The 23,269-nt window shown below is 34.8% G+C and overlaps 1 protein-coding gene across 1 annotated transcript; it reads right to left on the bottom strand.

Moving 5' to 3' along the window:
• Positions 1-373: 373 nt before the first annotated feature.
• On the bottom strand, positions 374-23,054 carry LOC136229573 (uncharacterized protein At5g08430). Its single transcript, XM_066018450.1, has 9 exons — positions 22,722-23,054; positions 20,329-20,411; positions 19,429-19,616; positions 17,896-18,733; positions 17,435-17,547; positions 9,836-9,895; positions 7,884-7,934; positions 1,368-1,438; positions 374-772 (listed from the first exon to the last, which is right to left on the bottom strand). Exons 1-9 carry the CDS (start codon positions 22,829-22,831, stop codon positions 598-600), a joined length of 1,689 nt encoding a protein of 562 aa, XP_065874522.1. The 5' UTR covers positions 22,832-23,054; the 3' UTR covers positions 374-597.
• Between the last annotated feature and the right edge of the window lie 215 nt (positions 23,055-23,269).

The following is a 23,269-nucleotide window of genomic DNA, read 5'->3' as shown; positions in this document are numbered from 1 at the left end:
TCAAAGTTTATTCTAACTAAATTTTTACTTAAAAAATATGTACCCATTTAAAGATTATTTATAATAAATACAATCAAAGTTCTCTCTCCCCTCATTTTGGCAGTATCCCATTATTTACCTCTGGTCTCCATTGCGATTTGAAACAAGAAAAATTAAATTAACAAACCTAAATCGGAGCTTAGAAAATAAATATATAACCGCATTTGAGAAAAACACAAGAAAGAATTGACTCTTCCTACTACCTGAGCAAGTCACTTCAAATTTAAACCAGAAGTACCATTTGGATTTCTACATAAAAAGGAGAATATCAATTGATTGATCAATCTCATATAGACAAGGATAATCAAATCATAACAATTCAAACAAAAAAAGGAGCATGAAGCAATCTCTCATTTCAGTATGCTAGAAACAGAGTCATATGGAGAAAGTTATAAATAATTTATGAGTAGGAGATACTTCATCCACAAGAAAACAAAAGACACAAGTTGCTGTTAAATGCATTTACCAAAGTAATGCACAAATCGCAAAAACTGGAGCATCCTTTCAACCACTTTGGTACCTCAAAAAGCACTTTGTAATATTAGCTTCTTTAAATTTTCAACAAGAGTCAATTGGTGATCCATTATCTTCTTCTGGAGATACTTCATCCAAGTCTACCGAATCAATTTTGTTCCCCACAAGCGCTGCAATAACCTTTGGCGATTTCTGCAGTAGCCGCTCTTGTTCAGATGGTTTCTTCAGCTGTTCTAGTTGTTCTAAATATTCATGCAATGTTTCCCAGAAAACAGGTTAAGGTTCATCAATGAATCACCATTTTCAAAGAGGAAATAGTAAATAAATAAATAACTAATTCATTTCTCATCAACGTTTCATATAACTTCCCTCTGTCCTATGAATCCAATACACAACTTCTGACACAAAGTCTACAGTCAGATTTCATATCAATGACAGATTGTTTTCATCAAAATTTGAAGAGGGAAGAAAACCCCAACAACGCAAAAATTGTAGCAAGGGTCTTTGAATTTCAAAAATTGCCGAATTACTTGCATATCTCATCTTTCTGTAGTATTAATTCCAGTTGATGTCACTGTGAACATTTTGCTTTTCTTTTTTAATAAAATTAGGGGAGGAGGGTGTTGAACCCAGGACTCCAGGGCTTCTTTTCAAATCTGCTCCTAATCCATCTCAATCCATCTATGAATGGATTGGTCTTTAGCATGTTACTTTTGGTATTAATAATCTAATTACAACAAGGGATAAATTTCAATGCAATTGGATTCTAACAGGTCTTACCCTTCAGGAATTTGGAGCATACAAGGGATCTTATACTTGAATTAGCTATATATTACTTATACCAGAAAGGATATTCTCTCCGCCATCCCTTTTCGTTAGCAAATTCGATGCGCTTCTGCAATCTCACAAGCTCCTTCTCAATCCACTAGAGAAAATTTTCCAGAAAGAAACATAGCAATATGTTAGTAAATGAAAAATAACCTTAAAAGGAAAAAAGAACCCCTCATTTTGGATGTTTTGTGTTCCTTTAATACATGTTATTTTTCATTGATTTTTAAAAAAAAAAACAAGTGCCATTTTATGAATTGTACTCATTATGACAACTGTATTCTATGGCCGAAACAGTAAGTTTAGTACCCTGTCGTCAAGCATAAGAGAAAGCAAGGAGCATTAAGAGGTCTAAACCAAATAAGTTTCAAGAATTCAAATGTAGTTCTTATCAAGAGTGCTGAAAAATGCAAGTTACGAGTCTCACAGGCTTCACTTTTGAAATTTGAACACTTAAATTTGCAACTGCTAGGTGTACCATAGTTATTAAAGGCGCAAGGCGCACTAAGGCGCAAGGGGGGTCCTGGAGCCTTGGCGCAAGGCGCAACTTAAGGCGCGCGCCCGAGCGACCCGAGGCGCACACAAAAAAAATATCATAAATTCATAATACTAGTCACAAATAATCACAAATAGTCAAATAACAACAATAAAACCATAAAATGCATGAGTTAAGTTCTAGTTAACTACTAAGGCATGAGTTAACTGTTGCGATATGTGAAGTAAGAACTGTCAATCTTTGTCTATCCATGCTTTTCTTTTATTTTCTGAACTTAAAAGACCCTAAAATACCTTAACCTTAAAATACCCTCAAAACCCTAAGTACCCTCAACCCTAAAATACCCTAAGGTAGCTGAGGCGCGCCAAGGCGCGCGCCTTGCGCCTGGCTTAAGGCGCACCAAGGCGCACTAAGGCGCGCGCCTTACTGACCGCGCCCGCCTTTGGGCTCCAGAGGCGCTAAGGCTGGAGCCTTAGCCGAGGCGCGCCTCAGGCGCGCCTTTAACAACACTGAGGTGTACAATATCAAGAAATTACACTCTTGGACGATAATAGTTCTTAGAGCCATTCATCTACGAAGCTATGAATCCCAATAGCCTTAACTTCTCTATCAGGGCTCCAATCTTGTGAGCTAACCCAAACTAGGCAGCACATTGTTTTGTCTTTGGATTACGAATTTATCGAGACTGCCTCAAGCAGAAATAAATGGATTAAATTACAAAATTCCACTTAATATCCATTATCATTTCCTTCCAAATTTACCATTTGGTTAATTTCACCAATGGCTATTGGTGTCATGCACTCATAACAATAGCAGTAGCAGACATAAAATCGATTTATAACATAAAACATTCTAAACAATCCAAATGATTTCAATGATGATCTCCCCATCAAATCAAAAGCTTACCGGGACACTGAAATAGAATACAGCATAGTTAATGCTTTTTCAAAACATAAAACTTACTACCCTCAGATTTGGGTTTGTTAAAAATGACTCCTACTCAAAGTTCACTTGTTCATTTAAAAGACTTCTTTAATACTCAAAAGAAAAATTCTACTTCTATATTTACCCAAAGTACAATACCTTCATAATTGCCCACACAATAAAGCTTTAATCACCCTTCATAAACCCATGTGATCCATCTTTTTGTTTCCACAATAATCAAGTATCAAATATGTCTCCCACTACCTCTCTTCTGATTTTATCATCTCTCTCTCTCAAAAGAAAAAAAAACATCAAAAACCACACCAACATTTTCTTCTAGCAAATTGAACTCCAACAAGATTTGTTCTCAATGTCTATGCTATGCACACCACTGAACCTTCCAAAGATCCCATTGTTTCCTATCAACTAGGTAAACAAGGACAAAAACATTTGCATCAACAGCTACAGAAAAAACACCAGAGTAACTAGATTAGGAGCTCAAATCAGTTCTCAGGATGCAAGATATTTTCCCTTCAATTGTATTCATTGGTGAAGTTATTAAGTTCATAAGAGAAGTCAGGTGAGGCAGAAGATAAAGTTAATTTTTAACAAATCCAAGTTGAAGACAGGAAATTTTAAAGTTTGAAAGGCATTAAGTATTGCTGCATGGATTCCATGTCAATTTAGGGACCATCTTTGTCATCACATAATTGTTTAATAGTTGTGTTACACAACTGAAGTTTAGATATTTTACCATTATAAGTGCGTAAAACAGCCATGGATGACATTAAGCCTTTAAAGGTTTGACAAATGACTTGATATTTTGTCTGTTATAAAAACTTATAATAGGCTTAATGCATAAATGCACCCTCCAACTTGACATGTTTTGCCTTTGGGCACCCTTTACTTTCAGTTGGACCTATTCGACACCTGAAGTTCAAAACCTTTAAAATTTTCAAGAACAGACATGAAAATCAATAGCCACAAGTAACCATGAAAATTGATCTGGCAACGGGATGAGCCAGGAGATAGGTGAAGGAAAGATTGGCAGCTGCAAATCTAAAATCCGGTGGAGATAAGCTACGAATGTCGCGACCGCCGACGATGGAGAAGAAAGTTGAAAAGCAAAGAAATTGAAGACCAAATAAGGAAGTTGAGACGTGTGAAATCAAATTCCATTTACCTGGACTATTGCGTTGTGTGTATGTGTATAACAACTAATTAATCTTTCAAGAAAATAAATTAAAAGGAAGTGGTGGGACTCTCTTCGTGCTACTGTATAATCAATTCATCATGTAATTCCTACAAATACACTCAACAATATCACGCGCTCACAAAATTGGTTATATACACAGGTCAGATGTAATGTCTGCTAACTCAGCAAAATGTGTGCATGAGGTCCACCTTTGTCAAGTTCTGGTGTGTGATAGGTCCAATAGAAAGTATAGGGTGCCAAAGGACAAAACATGTCAAGTTGAAGGGTGAATTTATGTATTAAGCCTTTATAATATTAAACTCTAACATTTAATTGAACCTCACTTCAGGAAGAAACTTATAAATCTTAATTACAGTTTGACCCTCAACTAACATAAACTCTCAAAATGTAAACTATGAGACGATAGAATAAATAAGGCCTTGTTCGGTAAGATGTAATGGCCTTGAAGGCCCATTACCATGCTTGGTAGCATATTACATTTTTGTTGCAATGGAATGAGGAATCCATGAGTTAAATTTTGTTCAACAACTCTTGTAATCCCCATTACATAAAAAAAGGACTTCAATTCTCATTACATCCAAAACATGTAATCCTAATTCAAACCTTCAAAGCTCCATCTAACCTCTCATTGTCAAATCCCACCTCTCATCCTTCTCAAAATAGAAAAAAATAGAAAAACATGAAAAGCTGAAAACGATTACAAAAAAGCAAAAAACGTGAAAAACGGTGAAAAAATTGAAAATGGAAAACAAACAAAAAATTATGAAAACGCAAAATGACAAAAGTCTCCATCTGAAATTCGAAAAACTAAAAAGTATAAAATATTTGTTCGAAAAGTTTCCATCGAATATGACTGAGTTTGACTATTATTGTTTCTTCTTTATAAAAAATACAAATTTTAAGGTGCCATTAGTATGGAAAGAAAAGTACTACAGTAGTATTTAAATAAACATTATTTAACAACTTTCATTTAATTTTTGTCTAATTTTCTGTTCAATTTTGTAAAATATTTTGATGGCCCAATTCAAATACCAAGGCAAGTTTTCAAAGCAAATGTGGTTGGTCCATATTGATATTCAAATATATCTACAATTAAACTACAGTAAAACCTCTATAATAGGAATACTCTATATAGGAATAACCTCTATTTTGTTATAAAAAAACTCGGTCCCAACTTGGGCCCGGTTATAAATAGGAATAACCTCCCAAATGTTATTTGTTATACACTTTTCAAGTCCCACCTTTAGAAACTATGCCTCTATATAGTAATATATATTAAGAATTCAAACTAAATTATAAAATATTAAAAAAAAAACTATTGAAATTATCTATGAGTGGGAAACACCCTATTATTATTTAGGAAATATATTATTTATTGATTTGTATTAAGCATAATTATAGGGCTTGATTATAGGCATAATTATAAGGCTTGATTTTGTAAACTTAGGCATAATTATAAGGCTTGATTTTGTAAACTTTTGGGTATTGATTATAGACATAATTATAGGCATAATTATACCAACCTCTATTTAGTAATAACCTCCCAATTGTTATATAAATAGTCTGGTCCCAAGTGTATTCCTATATAGAGGTTTTACTGTAAAAGTTTTTTGTAGGGTTGGAAAAAAATTGGTAATTCCTATCCTCATCCTTCAATCTAACATTTTTCACAGTTTTTTCATTTTTCATGTTTTTACTATTTTTCGTTTTTTTTATCACATTTTTTTTCACGTTATCATGTTTTTCCTTGATTTTAATTGTGTAAATAAAATTTTATGATTACAATTAACTAGGCAAACATAAGTATTGTAATGTCAATTACATTTCATCATTTCTTTTAATTTGTCAACCGAACAGGGTAATGAAATCACTATACCATTCCATTACATTACAGCTTTAATTGCATTAAAGTTCCATTACGGCAATAAACGGACCCTAAAAGTTTTAATCTTGAAACAACATTAACTAAAGAGTATACTAGCAGAAGCATAATGCTTAACTTTTTTTTCGTTCTTTTCTTTTTGTAGTCAACCTTAATTAGGAATCTTTTGTCCTTGTGTAGTAAGAAACTACAACTATAAATTATAAATAAAACCATTCCAAATATTTAATCAATTGAGACTAAAGAAATGTACATAAGAAAAACCTACTGGAGTGTTAGAATCCAAATTTCCCAAGTAGAACCATCTTCCTACCCATCAACAACAACAACAACATAGCCTTAGTCCCGAAATGATTCGGGGTCGGCTAACATGAACCATCATATAAAACCGTGAAATCAAGTCGTGTCAGCGACACAAATTCGCTCCCTCCACTCTTTCCTATCCACTACCATATTTTCCTCAATTCCCAGTAAACTCATATCACTCTCGATCACCCTCCTCCAAGTTTGCTTAGGTCTTCCCCTACCCCTCACCACTATATCCCTTTGCCACTCTTCGGTTCTCCTAGCCGGCGCATCAAGCGCTCTACGTTTCACATGGCCAAACCACCTTAGTCGGTTTTCTCTCATTTTATTCTCAATAGATGTGACCCCTACTTTTGTCCTAATTATTTCATTACTCACCCGATCCTTTCTCGTATGACCACACATCCATCTCAACATACGCATCTCCGCCACCGACATCTTATGGATGTGGCAGTGTTTCACTGCCCAACACTCCGTACCATATAACAATGCTGGTCTAATTGCCGTCCGGTAGAATTTTCCCTTCAATCTATTAGGTATGCCGGGGTCACAAAGGAAACCCGTAGCACTCTTCCACTTCGACCTACCAGCTTCAATCCTATGAGCAAGATCTCCATCTACTTCTCCATCCGTTTGGATAATAGATCCTAAATACCGGAAGCAATCCGAGGCCTGAACAACTCTCCCATCTAGGGTGATCGACCCTGCCTCCCTACTCCTATGGCCGCTAAACTTACACTCCAAATATTTTGTCTTACTTCGGCTCAACTAAAAGCCTCTAGATTCTAGAGTTTGTCTCCATAGTTCCAACTTCCTCTCCACTCCTTCTTTCGTCTCATCAACCAACACAATATCATCTGCAAACAGCATGCACCATGGTATACCATCTTGAAGTGAACTTGTTAGTTCATCCATAACGATGGCAAAAAGAAATGGGCTTAGTGCGGAACCTTGATGCACTCCAATCGTAATAGGAAACTCTTCAGTCTTCCCAACACTAGTACGTACACTCGTGCATGCTCCCTCATACATGTCCTTTATGATGTCAATATATTTCCGCGAAATGCCTTTCCTTATCAAGGCCCACCAAATTACTTCCCTTGGTACCTTATCATATGCTTTCTCCAAGTCAATGAAAACCATATGCAAGTCTTTCTTCTTATTTCGATAGTGCTCCATTAATTGTCTCATTAGATGGATGGCTTCCATAGTTGATCTTCCCGGCATAAAGCCAAACTGGTTTTCCGAGATCTTCACCGTCCTCCTTAGCCTTTGTTCGATCACTCGCTCCCAAAGTTTCATAGTGTGACTCATTAATTTGATTCCCCGATAGTTGGCCCAATATTGGACATCGCCTTTGTTCTTATACAAAGGGATTAAGATACTTTTCCTCCATTCTGATGGCATCTTATTGTTTCTCCAAATTTTGTTGAAGAACGTCGTCAACCATTCGATTCCTCTTTCTCCCAAACATCTCCAAATCTCAATAGGGTTGCCATCAGGTCCTACTGCTTTCTTCAACTTCATCTTACTTAATGCCATTTTGACCTCCTACCCATAAATTGGAAAAATAAGACGGAAAAGATTTTTATGAAAAAAAAAACACCTTGACAATCACAAATAATTTCAAGTGATAAAGTGAAAGAATATCTTTGCATACAATTGACTATTTTCAAACACTATCATGAGCAATTCAGCATATAGTCTATAATACTTACATCTTTTGTTATATCCTCGTGCAAAACTTTAGCCTTTTGTTCAAGCTCCACCTATCAACATAGCATTCTTGTTAATGTTTGGAATGATATTGAATATAAAAAAAAAGGGTTTACATGGTAATACTATTTACATTCTCCTATAATAGACATCTCACCTTTTCTTGCATACATGCCCTTCTAGAAAGATATGTATTCTTTTCTCATTTATGTTGTTTACAATTCTAGCATTGCTATTTGAAAGGAATGCTAATTCAAGGTGGAATTGGGATTGTTTTACTGAAATCAAGATTCGGCACGGCCTTGTGATTTTTATAAAGATCAAGTCAACTCTAGTCAAACTCTGATATATGGAGCATAACAACAATTTAATTTGTAGTTCAAAATCACACTTGTCTTTGCCTCTAGTTTCAACCTTGAAATGTTAATCAAGTAGAGTTTGATAAACATAATAGTATAAGTTTTGTGCACCATCTTTAAACTTGTTGCCAATACTTATTATCATCTCTTTGTTAAGTGTTGAATGAAGAGAAGAGAATAGAGCAAAATAACATTCCCTTGTCCATACCCCTGAATGACCAAATGAATTCGGTCAGTTACCGTTAGATCCAGGCTTATTAAAATCCTAATGTGGAGATTAAAACATTCGTAAGGCTTAGATCTAATAAGTCTAGATCTAATGGTGAGTGACCAAATATTTGGTCATTTAGGGTCCGTTAAAGGTGCTAAAGGCGACCGCCTCACCTCGCCGGGCGAGAGGCGATCAAGGCATGGAGACAATCGCCTCTTGCACTGAGGCATTTTAGCCAACTTTAAGAAAAAAAAAAATTAAAGGTGTGATTTCAAATAAATGAGAAGAAACAATAAAAGCTTCCAATACTCAATAAACTTCCTTGCCTTTCAACAGAATTTTGTTGTTATATCTCCATTTCATCAATTTCTTCAAGAGCTTCTCTTTCTACCTTTCTAAGATATTTTTCCCTGCTCTAAATTTTGAATTTTTTTTTTTTTGCCATGCAGTAAATTTTTAATCTTGGTTCCTTATTTGTTGTTATGATGTGTTGTGGGTTAGTGGAGGTAGCTGGTAGTGGTGGCAATGTGGTGGCTGGATTTAACAGAGTGACAGGTGTTAACAGTAGTGGAGGATTTCATCACAAGTAAATAATAGTTCTATGACTCTAGTGTATAAGCTGTGTAAAAACAAAATCTATATGTATTTTAATTTTTGAGTTGATTTTATTTTTTGTGTTTTTCTAATTTCTTTGTCACCTCACTTGCGGCGAGGCCTCTCGCCTCGGCTCACCTTTTGCCTTAAAACTATGACTGTGTATATACTCATCTAGTTAGCTTCCAAAATGTCATTAGAAAAGTTGTCAACATCTTGTTACCATATCAGTCCACAGACAGTGAAGTAACTAGGACCTCACTTCTACCAAATCTCCTGCAACTGACTTGGCATCCATATTAGATCTTTCTAATAGATTCTGTGGTCTGAATAGCCCTTGGATAAAAAATGGAGAGTAAAGCAAATTTTAAAAGAGAGACTGAAATAAAATGCCCAGTTAACAAAAGTTCTAAACATATATTTAATAAGCTGTACCACAGCTCTACCATTGATTCCAAGAAACATTTCAGCAAGAACTTAGAAGGAAAAATTAGATCCCATAACTTGCTGTCACATAGGATTAGAGTTAAAAGTCTTAAGTGATTGATTAAAACATAGGGACAACTAATAGGAAAAAGGTATGTGAAACTTATATGCACTGAAGTTTATTATGCCACTAGATATTGGTATATAGTGGTAACTCTTGATGTAAAAGAAAACAGGAATATTGATGTGCAATACTTTTAACACCTGAGACCCTAAATATCTCTTACATAGTTATTTTCTAGATTGTTTTGTCTTCATATTCATTAATAAATAAATAAAAATTCACAAATTGACCCAAACTTACAATAGTGAGCTTTGGGAGCACGCCTTTTTCCACTGTTTGTCTTAAATCATCAATCTCTTCCTGCAAAGAAATATAACAAAAAGGAACCAAATTAATGTGGGAATTGAACCAATCTTGCACTTCTGTAAAACCTAATGATTTAAAAAAAAAACTTGTAACATGAAAATGATGGCAAGACACCAAGCTTATGAAATGCAATAAGCATCACATGATGTAAATGATAGGCTGGATATATGCTTAGATGATTTGTTAATTTGCTTCCAACCTAAACATATAATTCTAGATAAAAAAATAAAAATAAAAATAAAAACATCTTGATGGCAAATTAGGAAAATAAAGTAATATTTTTATTGAAAACCTGTCCATATATCTAAATTTCTACAGTTATTTAATTGGCCTTCTGACGTATATATACAAAATGCTTAAGAGTACCATAAGAAGAACAAAGTCAAAAACTGATTTAAGGGAATTACAGCTTATGACAAGAAGTCCATGGATTTCTAAGAATGCAACCTTCGAGAAGGAATTCCATAAATTCTTGTAACTCTTTCATTCACCCAAATTCCTTAATAAGAGAGAATAAGAGCCTATTCTGAGATGGGATTTTGCAAAAAAATTAATAAAATGAGGTATTCCATTAACTTTCTCGCTTCAAAATTGCACTTCATAGGTTTTAGATGTATATAATGTTAGAGATATAAAACCATTTTTGAACTTAATGTTAGAGATATCAAAGCCTGTAGGACCAAAATGACCGAAGTTTAAATCCTAACCACTTCTCATTAAGAGCTTTTTACATAGAAGTCACCAATCTATAACTTGATCAATATCGGTAACTTGATCCATATTATATCATAAGCATTAATCTTAATCTAGAAGTGTCACACAGTATAGGAGAGCATTAATTTCAGAATTCGATGAAAATCCGATGTCAACTGTAGCTCTCTCAACCAGAAAATACTAAAAAAATGGATCACAATATTACCACGATCATAAGGAAAATTGTAATCCTTACCTAGAAGAAGTGAAAATCAAGGCCTGAACCATACCGAGGCCCCTGAACTTGCTTAAAACGTCTAATAGCCTCTCAAATTTTTTCAAAGTGATATTAATAACCACCTCAATGTTCAATGCTGAGATGAGTATTTTGAAGTACATTACATTTGCCGTGATGTGTTCAAAGCTTTTGATGCGACCAATTAAAAGCTTACATGTGTATTTTAATATTTCAACAAAAATCCATCTCTCTTCTTTCTCATATATCTCCGCATTTTCTTCTCATTGCACTTCCATCAGTCTTCCAGCCTGACAAGCTTCAGTCCCATCTTTCCTTTCCTTCCCTTTCCTTCACTCTCCACCTCTTCTACTAATGGCTTCCTTATCCTTCCTCTCGCCTTCTTCCACCTCCTTCTCTCTCCTCTGCAATGCCACCGCCTCTAACATTCCCACTCGTTCCCTTCGCTTTCGCTCTTCCACCAAGCCTTTCTCCATCAAAGCCCAATCTGCTCCCGTTGTAACCCAAAAAAAATGCTCCAGTTCCTTATTCATACTTGAGTAGTCTCATTTCATGTCGCTAGTCGCCACTACAGTATCTACAACGTGATCAACACATTTTGCCGAAAAAAATCGTATAAATTAAATTAATCCCCAAAATCATCATATACCTTTCTATGGAGACATTAGTTCCTTCAAATCCCTAAAAATTTCTTCACCTAAAGAATGCATGTATGCAACAAGAAAAAGGTGAGGTACAGACATGGAGATGAGTTAAAGACCCCTGAAATCAAGATACAAGTTTCAGACATGGAGATTAATTGGTAAACCTAAAAAAATGATTCTGAATTCAAAACTAGTGTGGATTTGTTAGATTTATGTGATTTGAAATAGAAGTTTAGTTGGAAGTTGAATTTGAAACTCTATTAACATCTACTGACAACCCACTCCATGTTGTCTTCTTTGCACTCCACTACCTATTTATGCATTCAGTTGGCGCTGCAACTCTTCAAGCTCTTACTCAATTGAAAACAATGAATGAAGGACAGCCACAAAGACCCCAATCAAATAAGGAACAGGAAGCCATTACATATGGTGACGTCTTTGGTGTTAAGAGGCAATATAACAACTGAATAAGTATTAGAGGCGAGACAGCTTATTCAACAGTAGCAGATAAGCCAATTGATCAGTAAGGTTTAGGGGGCGGTACGGTTTAGGCCTAAAATCAATCACAAAGGTCGTTATTGACACCACAAAGACCAAGTTTCGACCTTAAAATTAATTTCGTTGAAGATAAAAAGAAAAGGACAAAGAGCAGAGGGGAGGGGAGGGAGGAGAGACCGAACCAAGCAGGAAAACAGGCTACTAACGAAGAAAAGAACACAAAAAATAGAGAAGGAAAAGAGTTGAGAACGGAAATATAGATATATGAAATAATTAAATAAGGAAACACAAAAATAATAGAATCTTTAAAATGAATACAAAATAATATTTATTAATATAGTGGGATTGCCCAAAGTTGAATAAAAAAATCAGTTATTGATACTCTAATATTAGATTTCACTTCATTGATAAAATCCAAAATATAGCTTACTATAAATTGTTCTTGACATGTGTGTTTCGGCTTAATTTCCACCATAATTAATTAACAATTTCAAAACAAGGTAAATTGAGCATTTGCTTGACCACATTTTCAAGCCCAATACACATTGAAATGTGGTGTGATGGAATAAAACTAATTTTCTGATAGGGCTGATCTAGAAAAGAAGTCGAGAGAAAAAGAAAAACAATGGTCTAAGATTCACACCTATAACTTGTTACGAATCACACCTAAGGGTCCAAATGAGTCTCGCATGTAGAGGGAACTTTATCGCTCAAATTGAGAAAAGTTTGTTAAGTGAAATGTAAATTAAAACATTACAATCATAGGTATTCATAGGACTAACACAAGCCTAAGACCTACAGACGTTCGACTAAAGCAAATTAGTCCTAATGGCTAATTCTTTGACGGAGTTTGTCAAAGCCATATGTTAGGGATCTAGATAAAGGGCGTTCCACCAGAAACTCAAACTGAGACACATCCAGCAGGACATGTTCATAGTTTTTCTTTCCTGGCCTATTTTGATTGATGGATAAGAGCTAGCTTGTATTGTATCTCTTGAATTCTAAATTTTGTAAAGACAATTACCACAATTTCATTCCATGTAACATTTTTTTAAAGAAATACAAAACAAAGCCAAATTCAGTACCCACCCACAATTTACGTAACAACTAACACCTAGCTAGTACTAACCCTACGCAGATAAACACAAACAGAAATAATTGATCTGAATATAATTAGCATAATCTAATACCCTTAGAAACCAATTCTACTTTGTAATAATGTAAGCATGGTATGGGTCTTGTAGGTATGGGCTGTAGCAAGCATGGTATGGGTCTTCTAGGTATGGGCAGTAGCTGTCTAGGTAGTATCCTTAATGTATATATATATGTATTCCTTGAATGAAATATATTCATATAGTTTTAGCCTATATGGTAATTTGTAACATGGTATCAGAGCCTAGTTTGGCTTAATTTTCTGCCCTTGTGTGCAGAATTTCTGGGTTTGTATTTTTAGGCTGTTTTCTTCAGCATTACTGCCTTGTGAGCAGATTGTTTGGACCTAAGGTTCCAAGTCTCAGTTCATCTCACCGGATTTTTGTCGTTCCTCTTCCACTGCCTTCGTCTCTCTGCTTCCGACATGTTTGTCCGGTTACTTTTCCGGTGAATCTCCTTTTGTACAATGACGTTGCTGGCAGCTTTGCGTGTTGCTTCAACTGAGTTTTGCTTGTCCTTTTCCAACGAAGCTTGATGTTCCGCTCTCGTCTCTCCTGCCCGATTTGTTCTTCTAGGTTCCATCTCCCGGATTATGTTTTATATTCCAAAGTATCTTGAGCTTCTCGTTTTGAGTTGTATTGTCTTTAAGACCAAGTATTCTGTACCTGTAGCAAGCTGGGGAGTGTAATAATGTAAGCATGGTATGGGACTTGTAGGTATGGGTCAGTCTAGATATGGGCTGTAGCTGTCTAGGTAGTATATGTATATTGTCCTTGAATGAAATATATTCATATAGTTTTAGTCTATATGGTATCTCATGTGTTTCGCGTGTATTCACATGGTTTGTAACATACTATAACTGCTCTTTTCCATCTCCTGCAACTTCCCGCCAGCCTCTTTATGCATATGAGCGAGACATTTAAAAAAATTCCTTAAAAAGAACCACTTTGAGAAAATTGAGTTCTAAATCAGCTAAATTGATCTAAATCTAAATTCGTAATAAAATTCCTAGCAGAACAGAAGACTTTTATGCTATCTTAAACCACCAAATAGTTTGGAATAAAACACAAAAATAATTTAAATACTCTAAATGCCCATAAAAGAATATCTTAAAAAAGCTAGAAACTCTTAAAATACCAGTACTGAATAAATAGATTTCCTGCATAAACAAACTGACTACATCTGCAAAACAAGTTGTTGCTCATTATAACTAATATTGGTATGTCTTTTTCCAATATGCTATGATCCTGCTCAATTACGAAAACTCCTTTTCATATTTGAGAAACTTGTCCCTGTCAAGTTAAAAGCATGAGAACAATCATAAATGAAGGCCAAGAGTTGGAACTCTCTTCAGTTATCCATGTACAATCAGAATATGGCGTTCCATCCGTCAAAAGAATGGAATTTTTGAGACATGTCATCTCCACAAAAAGCTTTTCAAAATAAAGAATACTTTCTTTGTCTATATAGATGTGTTGTTCTAGTAAGTTGAGTCATAACTTCATCATTAGACACATCACTATCAAATTCATGATACGGTAAGATCTTTAATATTGAAGATATTACTTATCCCCACATTATTGGACAGCATGACATTCACACTGGAGGTTAGTTTCTTCAAACCCAAATAAGAGCCAGCTGTCTTTGGATGCTGTGTTTGTAGATGCCCTTTGGAAATCACTCACTTATACCCATGTTATTGAGCAGCTCAAGAATATAAGGGCTGAAGCTTATTGGAAGAATACAGTTGTTTATGGTTTGGATTGTGGAGTTTGTCTTAGATTAGGACTCAGTCTTGGACTAGCAGTCCAGTTGAACTTGGTTTCCTAGTTAACCTAAGTTTGGGTTACAAGAGTTAGACAAGGATTTGTCTCCTTGAGATCTTGAGATAGTCAGACACTTGATGTATATATATATAGAGGATTAGTTAATGTTAATATTGTGTCTGTAAATATATCAGAGATATTATTTATATAAAGCTGATTTCTTGTAACCCACAAGGATCAGATTACTCTGAATGCAGCTTTTTCTAAGTTCCCTCTTGAAGTTGTTGAGGCTTATTGTGAACCATTGTGACCATTCTGCACATTTGCACTTAAATTGGCTTACTCTTTTTCTCCTTCTGCTTTTTTTTTTTTTTTGTCTTTTGGTAACCTTAGTTGCTTATAGCATTCCTCAAAAGTACATCAAGTCTGTCACAAATACTCTACCAAAAGCATCAATAAGAATACTAGGATGATTTAGGAACACCTCAACAGCCTTCCCAAGGCATTACCTGAGTCTCAATTTTAAAAGGACTAAACTGAATGCTACAATGTCCTAAGATTTCCAATATGGCTAACTACTCCTCCATAATGCAATTCTTGAATCCTACTTGTCTACTTCACATGGAGAGGTATTACACAAACACAAGCATGTTCCTCTAAACAGGTAACAAATTAACAATACAAGAATCAAATTAGCATGTTGTTCAATCAGTAGATACGTATTACATATAAAATACTGTAGTCTTTTCAATTTTTATAATCCTTCTAGGGCAGTTCAAAGTCTACAGTTTTGGCAGCCATGGAAGCAGGAATCAGCCCTACTAAGCTAAATGCATTTGCTTCCTTATTCTCAATTATAGCTTTATGCCTGAGTACAAAATAATATTCCTGCAATAAAGCAACCTGATTTCCATGGGTATAATGTTATATTGTTTTGGAAGTTAATCTACTTCAGATCTCCATGGTCATAAAAGAAAACAAACTCCTAGGAAATAAAATAGTAACACCAACAACAAACACTATAACTTTAAAGGGAGAAGTCCATGAGGTTTCAGCAGAACAAAATAATAGCATAACATGAGCTATACCATGATTACCATCATATTATACTATCTTAGGTTATGGTGAAATTGTTGGGAATTTGCAAGGGAAAAATGTTTCAAATTAATGGCTGTTATTCAATTAATCCTTCCTGGTTACTGCTACATCACAGCAGTTTCAAGACAGATACGTAGGAATTGTAGTGACATAGTACTTTGCAGCCATTACAGCTGCTCCACTTTGCAAAATGACCATTAGAGCCCTTAAACACATTTTTTCTGCAAGATTCTTTTATATAAAACAATCTATATAGCCCCTAGCATGTCTAGTACTTTATGACACCTTAATATAGCACCACTTATCGCTGTGGTTCTTGGAACAGCAGTCAGGAACCACAATAAAGCAACCAGTTCAGTGAATCATTGAACACAACGAGCCCAACATAATAACAGGTAATGCAAGGGTCTAGTAGGCGAAACATAAGATTGCCTACTGTAACCAAATGCCAAATAATTAAGCGCATCCTATGTTACATGGACTCGGAAACTCGTACCTGATACTGGTACAGATCCGAGTATCCAGTAGGGCAAGCTTGAAAATTTTAGACACAGGGACACCATCCTAACTTTGGACACGGGTACGGAGATATGGGAATTGGAAAAATATATATATATTTTAGTACAAGTGATGGTAAAATTGTGCAAGGCATAGGTTATTTTCATTTTTTTATTTACTTGTTAATTTTATTTTATTTTAAAGTTACTACACAATTAAAAGACATAATATTAATATTAAACATAATATTAATAACTTAATATTAACCAATTTGCACCATGCCTGACTCATTGTCTTCCTCTTCAAATTTCAATCTCCTCTGTCTCTCTCCTTGTTGCCGGTGATTTCACCGGTGAGATTGACAACGGCAACCGCAAACTCAAGCAATAAACTCGTCTCCATACGGCATGCAAAAGCCCCATAATCTCAGTCAATAATATCTACGTTTTCACCTTCAATTTATTGATCTGGTTTCACTTCTGGAACCCTAGATCTGAAACTTGAAGGTGAATGCAAATCTCACCTTTTTTTCTTCTTTTTTGCCCCTCTGTCTTCACTTTCTCTCTACCCTAAACCTTGCTGTATCCGAGTGTTACCTCACGTATCCAACCCGTATTTCGTACCCGGATCCGTGTCGGGTTGTGTCGAAACCGGTGTGGCGACATATCATAGAGCGCATCAAAAAAGGATGATATTGCAATTAAGAAAAACACTCAACAAGAATTATATATCATCCAAACCAGTAAAATGTCCACGTCAAGATCTTTATACAATTCGTGCTAGTGGCGCTATACTGCATTTAGTTAGTATTCCAGCAATTAGAAAACTTCAATGTAGTTAAGCTTTTTTTTTACTTAGCAAACATCATCTGATATCAATTATATGGTTTTGTGATCACTATGATAGGGAGACTTATGAGTTCAATTACCTCACAGAAGTCAAAATCTGACAGCTTGGATATGTGAACATCTGTTGGAACATTGATAAGCCTTAGTATAACTTCATTATTGTTTTCACCAGTTTGTGAAGTTTGCTTTACACCTGAGAAATAAATATAAGAATCAAAGAGGAGAAAATTTAGATAACCACAAGAATTTAGGAAATAGATATGGTTGAACATTTAAGGTCCTTACAACAACTTCACCATTCTAAGCACAGATTTAATAAATACAACCGACGAAAATAAAAAAGAGTGGCTATTGGATAAGGATTGACACAACTTATCCAAGATCATTTTCCTTCATAGAAACATAAATGCGCGAACAATTGAAAGATTGTACTTCACAAGGAATACGGAAAATTCAAAACTAGAACACATTTAGTTACCCACATGGTTCCATAATTATTAGTTGTTCTAGCAAGTCTGAATGCCTAAGTACTTTGACTTACCTGTTACTTGAAAAAGCTGGTGGGAGTTCTTCTGCGTACAATCTCTTGGGTCATTTTTTATTCTCACAAAACTTCCAATTACCTTGTGTTCAAAAAAATTGGGATCATTTGACAATCTCTGCACTAAGCTTTTCCTTAAGTAGACAAGTTTGATATTGTCTGAAACAATAGATGCAAAACAGCTTTCTTGGGCCACTGCTTCTGCTTCTATTTCTTGGCATTTTCTATCAGAGTTCACAGTTTTCAGCTTCTTGTGAACTACTGAGGTTTTCTCCTCTTTGAAAAGGGAACAGTTTTCTGCTTCATCCCATTCATCCTCATCAGATGGATCTATATTGACAATAAAATGTGATTCTAGAAGGTTATATATTCTGTTCTTAGTTATAGCTTTCCTCCTAAATAATGAACGAAGACTTTCATCACATAAAATTCTCTTCCTCTTTTTGGGATCGAAGAGTTCCTTCTGCTGGATGTATTGACAGATTATTGAATGAACATCATCTTGTGATAACTCCTTTGTTGTATCTTTACCAAGAGAACTAAGAAACTGAATAAGTGGCTTCGATCCCCATCCTAAAAATTCAAATGCCTTGGAACCCTTCTCTTTTGCAACTGTTTCAAATTCTTCTGCATCTTCTACATCACTATCAGATGTTATAAAGTGAATATCGTTTCTGCCTTTGCCAATATTCTTTGATTTGAAGGATAGACCCTTCTTCAACCTGGCATCTGCTGAATAGACATCTTCCAAATTCAAGCCTTCTTTTTCCTTTATGATATCCCAATATTCTAAGAACAGGCATTCAAATGTATTCCGATCTCGTAAATCTATCTTCCCCTGCAAAAGAACAATGGTACAGTGGAAAAGATATGTCTTAATTGTTATAGTATTCCCAAAAAGACAAAATTTATCAAGACATGCCAAAGGAAAGATACTAATAACATCCTGGAAATTTCTTAGTTCAAATTGGTACTTGAATTTTAGAGGAATTCTAACAACTGTCCTAGTTGTTTATCATAAACTCTTTTTCTTTTGCTTGTTGTCGTGCGGGAAAATTCTTCAAAATTGTTGGTAGTGGACAAAGAAACCTTAACAGAAATGCCTGAATTGAGATGAGATAACCCTGTCAGGGTTGACAGATTTATTACAAAACTAACTTCTACATAGCAATGACAATTATTTATTAAGCTCAATTAACGACACCTCTTCTAGTTTGATGTTATATATTCTTCCAACATTCAAAAACAATCTCTTTCTCATTTTTTTCTTAAGATATTTGAATTATATAGTAGAAGAATGGTGTAATGGTAGATTTTACACAACAAAAAGCAACAAAAGGATGCGCTACTAAAATAATAATATTAGGTCATGACATTTGGTAGATCACATATTATGTTGGGAACTTGGGACTTCTAAAAGGGAAGATGCAGCCTGAGAAAAAAAATCTCATTTAGTGACTCTTTCTTGACAATTAGAATAAGCAGCAGTTGAATTTCAATCTGTCTATAGCACTTACAAGATAATATACGTACCCCATCAGAGTCCAAATTATCCTTTTCTTCTACAAGCAATACGAGCTCTAAACATTCACCACATAATCCTTTATTCCCTTTGACAAGTGCAAAGTCAGAAGCTTGGAGGCATTGTCCACATGTGGCATTAGGACAGCAGTAGCAATAGAATTTTGTGGATTTACGGCATTCTAAACAAGAATGTCGATCTAAAAAAATAAAATATATCAATGCAAGTATATCAGCACACAAGGTATCCAACATTAAAATATGAAATGAGCCAAGAAAAAGAAGTAATTAGCATTCCATATTTCACCAAAATGGACATGGTCACATGGTTATGGAGAATATGTTCAGTACATATAAAATAAATTACTTCCCATTATCTTGCCTCACAGAAAATTTAAATGGAAACTAATTTCTGGGGTTCGGAAAGAGTGGGGAAAAATAGAATCTTTCAACAACAAGTTTATAAGAACAGGGGCATTAAGAGAACCCTATGCATATGGAGAAAAATTACATAAAAACAATCTGCAGTACCCACTATGAACCAGAAACAGCTCTCTACGAACACTGTATTAGTGGTTGTTTGCTTATAAAATTCTCCTATGTGTTTTTAGTATCATTTTGTGGTTTCTATAAGTCCAAACATGGCTACTTGCTTTCATGATAGAAAGCCATCTTATTGAGCAACAGATATATTTCAATTGTTCAAATTCATGGAAAAGGTATTATAAAAAATTAATTCCCTCAGAACAAATAGGGCCTAAGATAGTATCATAATAACTATGTCATTATCTGCATGTATGCTGCATACACCAAATGTTCACAACAACTACACATGCTTAGGAAATCTTTGAATAAAAGTTACAAAATGTCAAGCCATATCAGAAGAAACATAAGCAACTCCAAGTAGCTTACCACAAGTCCAATGTTCTCCAGCACTTGTTGTCAAGGAATCATCCTTTCCAACACATCCTGGATGATAAACCTTCAAACAATCACTGCACAGATGACAGAAGCCATAAAAGTTAATACAGGCATAAACTATGTCAAGGTTCATGTTAAATGAAAAAAATGTGAGTGGAGGTAAGATATATATATGTATGTGCATATAAATTGGAGACACATGCCCATACCAGACTACAGAAAAGTGAAAAAATGGATATGTAGATCAAGACAAAAATAATTCATAGAAGAAAATAATTCTTTTAGTAAAGTCACAAATCCTCAAAAATAATAAACAAACAATCATAAGAGAAACTGTAAAAAAAAAAAAAAGGGCGGCCCGGTCGCATTACGCGTCCCCGCTGAGCGAGGGTCCGGGGAGGGGTCCCACCACAAGGGTGTATTGGGGGCAAGCCTTCCCTTGCCAATTTAATTGGCAAGAAGCCGCTCCTAAGACTCGAACCCGTGACCTCTGGTCACACGGCAACAACGTTTTACCGTTGCGCCAAGGCTCGCCCTCTTCATAAGAGAAACTGTAAAAAAAAAAAAATAGAAATCAAAATATTTGGACTCTATATTATAAGCAAAAGAGGAAAACGGGGTAAACTAGAAGGCAGCGGAAAATCATAAAAGGATTTAACTTCAACATTGGGAGAGAGAGAGCGAAGTAGGCAGAATAAAAAATTCTTGAAAATATTAGCATCGTGCCTACCACAAATTCTGTCAATACTCGAAGAAAAATGGCAGAAAACAATATGAGGTTTCTATTTTAACCATGTAATAACAACTCTAACAAGAAAGAAGGATAGAATTATATTTTTAACATCACAATTTTCATCTCTTTTATTCCTCTCATTGTAGTTTCTGTCAAAACAAAAGGAGAATAATTCTCAGTGATCCAATTCTCATTTTATGATTTCCAACCTCCAAATTTTTTCTCTATTTATTTCTAAATATAACAAAATTACCCTAATGCTGTGGAATCAATTCAACACACCATAACTTTAGATCATATGCAACTAGTTTCAAAGAAACTATCCAAAGAAAAGACGTAAGTTTCCAATGACTTAGTTTTTCTTTTTTCTTTTCCAATTCAACTGACTAAAATCCAAATTTCAAATGGGTCCAGTCTATTATATTTATACAATAAACTTCAATCCCAACAGTTGCTGTATCAACCAGCTATCCGCTCTGTGTAACAGTGCATCAACATCATAAACCTCAGTAATTCAATGGGGGAAATATTTCTTTGTCTTTCAAGCAATTAAGTGCAACATTGTATGGAACTTTATAGACATATGATTTGGAAGTGGCAAAACCGATAGTTAATCAACTTTTCATCAAATATAATTTTGTAAAAATTTCATAAGTATCACCAGCAGTGGTATAACATCTCGTAGGACAAATATATGCAAAATACTCTTCCAATTTTTAAATATATATATTTTCATTGCTATAGCCCATGAAACTGAACCTTAATCAACTAAAGGGAAAGGGACCAGAAAACATAACTAGGTTTGACAGAAATTCATTTTGTTATGTAAAGTTGATGTATCAAACACAAGAACAAGGAGTGATTCTTTCTGTTCAATGTTGTTCAATACAATGGGTCAACCACACACTCAAGAAATATAAGACTAAATACAAGAATTACATCTGTCTTTAGATCAGGCACATGTTTCAACTTGCAGTAATTTCTAATTCATATGGAAACTACTTGATAGACACCAGTATTGTGCATTATCACGACATATAATGAGCAAATAATCCAGAAAAGTGTAGCATCACTTGCTCCTAAGTATTTTGCCTAGAAAGGGTTAAGCTGAATAACAGTTCATTATTATCTAAGAGAAAATTGTATATAATGATCCAAATAACGCTAACATGAATTTTTAAATACGATATTACTATACTAGTGAAACTTCCGAAAAATGAGGGCTCTTAAGGATCCATGGCTGAATTATTAAAGCGCCAAATTATAGTTGCCACACTCCTATTTATTATTTGATAATTTGATATGAGGTTTCATCACAAAATATTCCAACAGGCATCATGGACAACTCCAAGCATAAATAAGAGCCTGAGAGGTGATATTTGAAGTTGTAAACAACATGTACAAGGCCAACCATTGAAACATGACTTCAAGCCAAGAAAAATGAGAAGGAAAGCATGCATGAACATTGTACCAATTTCAACACAAATGTCTGAGCAAAGACCAAACAAGAACAAAAAAAAAAAAAAAAAAAAAAACTCGTGAGCCGCTATAAGAAAACGTTTTGACTCAGTCAACAGAAGAAGAAGAAGTAGCAGACGAGAAAGAAAGCAAATGCAGCAAGTTTTGGAGAGAATAATTAAGAAAAACGAACCCGTGATCGCAGAGCATTAGGTCTCCGCCATCTTTACAAACGAAGCACCAATCTTCAGAATCTCTGTCCTTAACAATTTCCTTCCTCTTTAGCTTCTTAGATTTCGGCATTGCAAACGTAACTCACCGACTGCAGCTCCTCTTCCCCTCTTCTTCACTTCACGCTATTTGTTCATGTATGTAGAGACTGAGATGGAAACAGTCAGGATTCTTTCTTAAACTTCCTATTTCCTTATTGCCATCTGCTGTACATCATCATGACTCTTCAAATCACAACGTTTTAGGGACAATTTGGTCAATTTGTTCGTTGATATTTTAATTTCTCCAATTTATGAAATTTCCTTTCAAACCTCATTTGGGTATCAATTTCTGAAATGATACATGATTTATAAACATACCCAGTGGATTGGATTTTTCTTTCTTACCTTTTTATTTGTATTTCTTTTTTTTTTGGATAGTATTCTATATTTTATTTGTTTAATTATATAGTTCTAATATATTTGTAATTTTATTATCATTTTTTTTTTTTGTTGAATGGAAGGGTTAAAC

Source organism: Euphorbia lathyris, chromosome 5, assembly GCF_963576675.1.
Source record: "Euphorbia lathyris chromosome 5, ddEupLath1.1, whole genome shotgun sequence".
NCBI classification, from domain to species: domain Eukaryota; kingdom Viridiplantae; phylum Streptophyta; class Magnoliopsida; order Malpighiales; family Euphorbiaceae; genus Euphorbia; species Euphorbia lathyris.
This window is presented reverse-complemented; position numbering and strand designations above follow the sequence as displayed.

What these genes read in the sequence shown, in the direction of transcription:
- LOC136229573 (XM_066018450.1), bottom strand. Translation starts at nt 22,831, where the DNA reads ATGCCGAAATCTAAGAAGCTAAAGAGGAAGGAAATTGTTAAGGACAGA. An exon ending in TGGAGAACATTGGACTTGTG is followed by an intron (nt 19,617 to 20,328) that starts GTAAGCTACTTG and finishes TTATTTTTTTAG; the next exon opens with ATCGACATTCTTGTTTAGAA. An exon ending in ACGAGGATATAACAAAAGAT is followed by an intron (nt 1,439 to 7,883) that starts GTAAGTATTATA and finishes AATTTTCTCTAG; the next exon opens with TGGATTGAGAAGGAGCTTGT.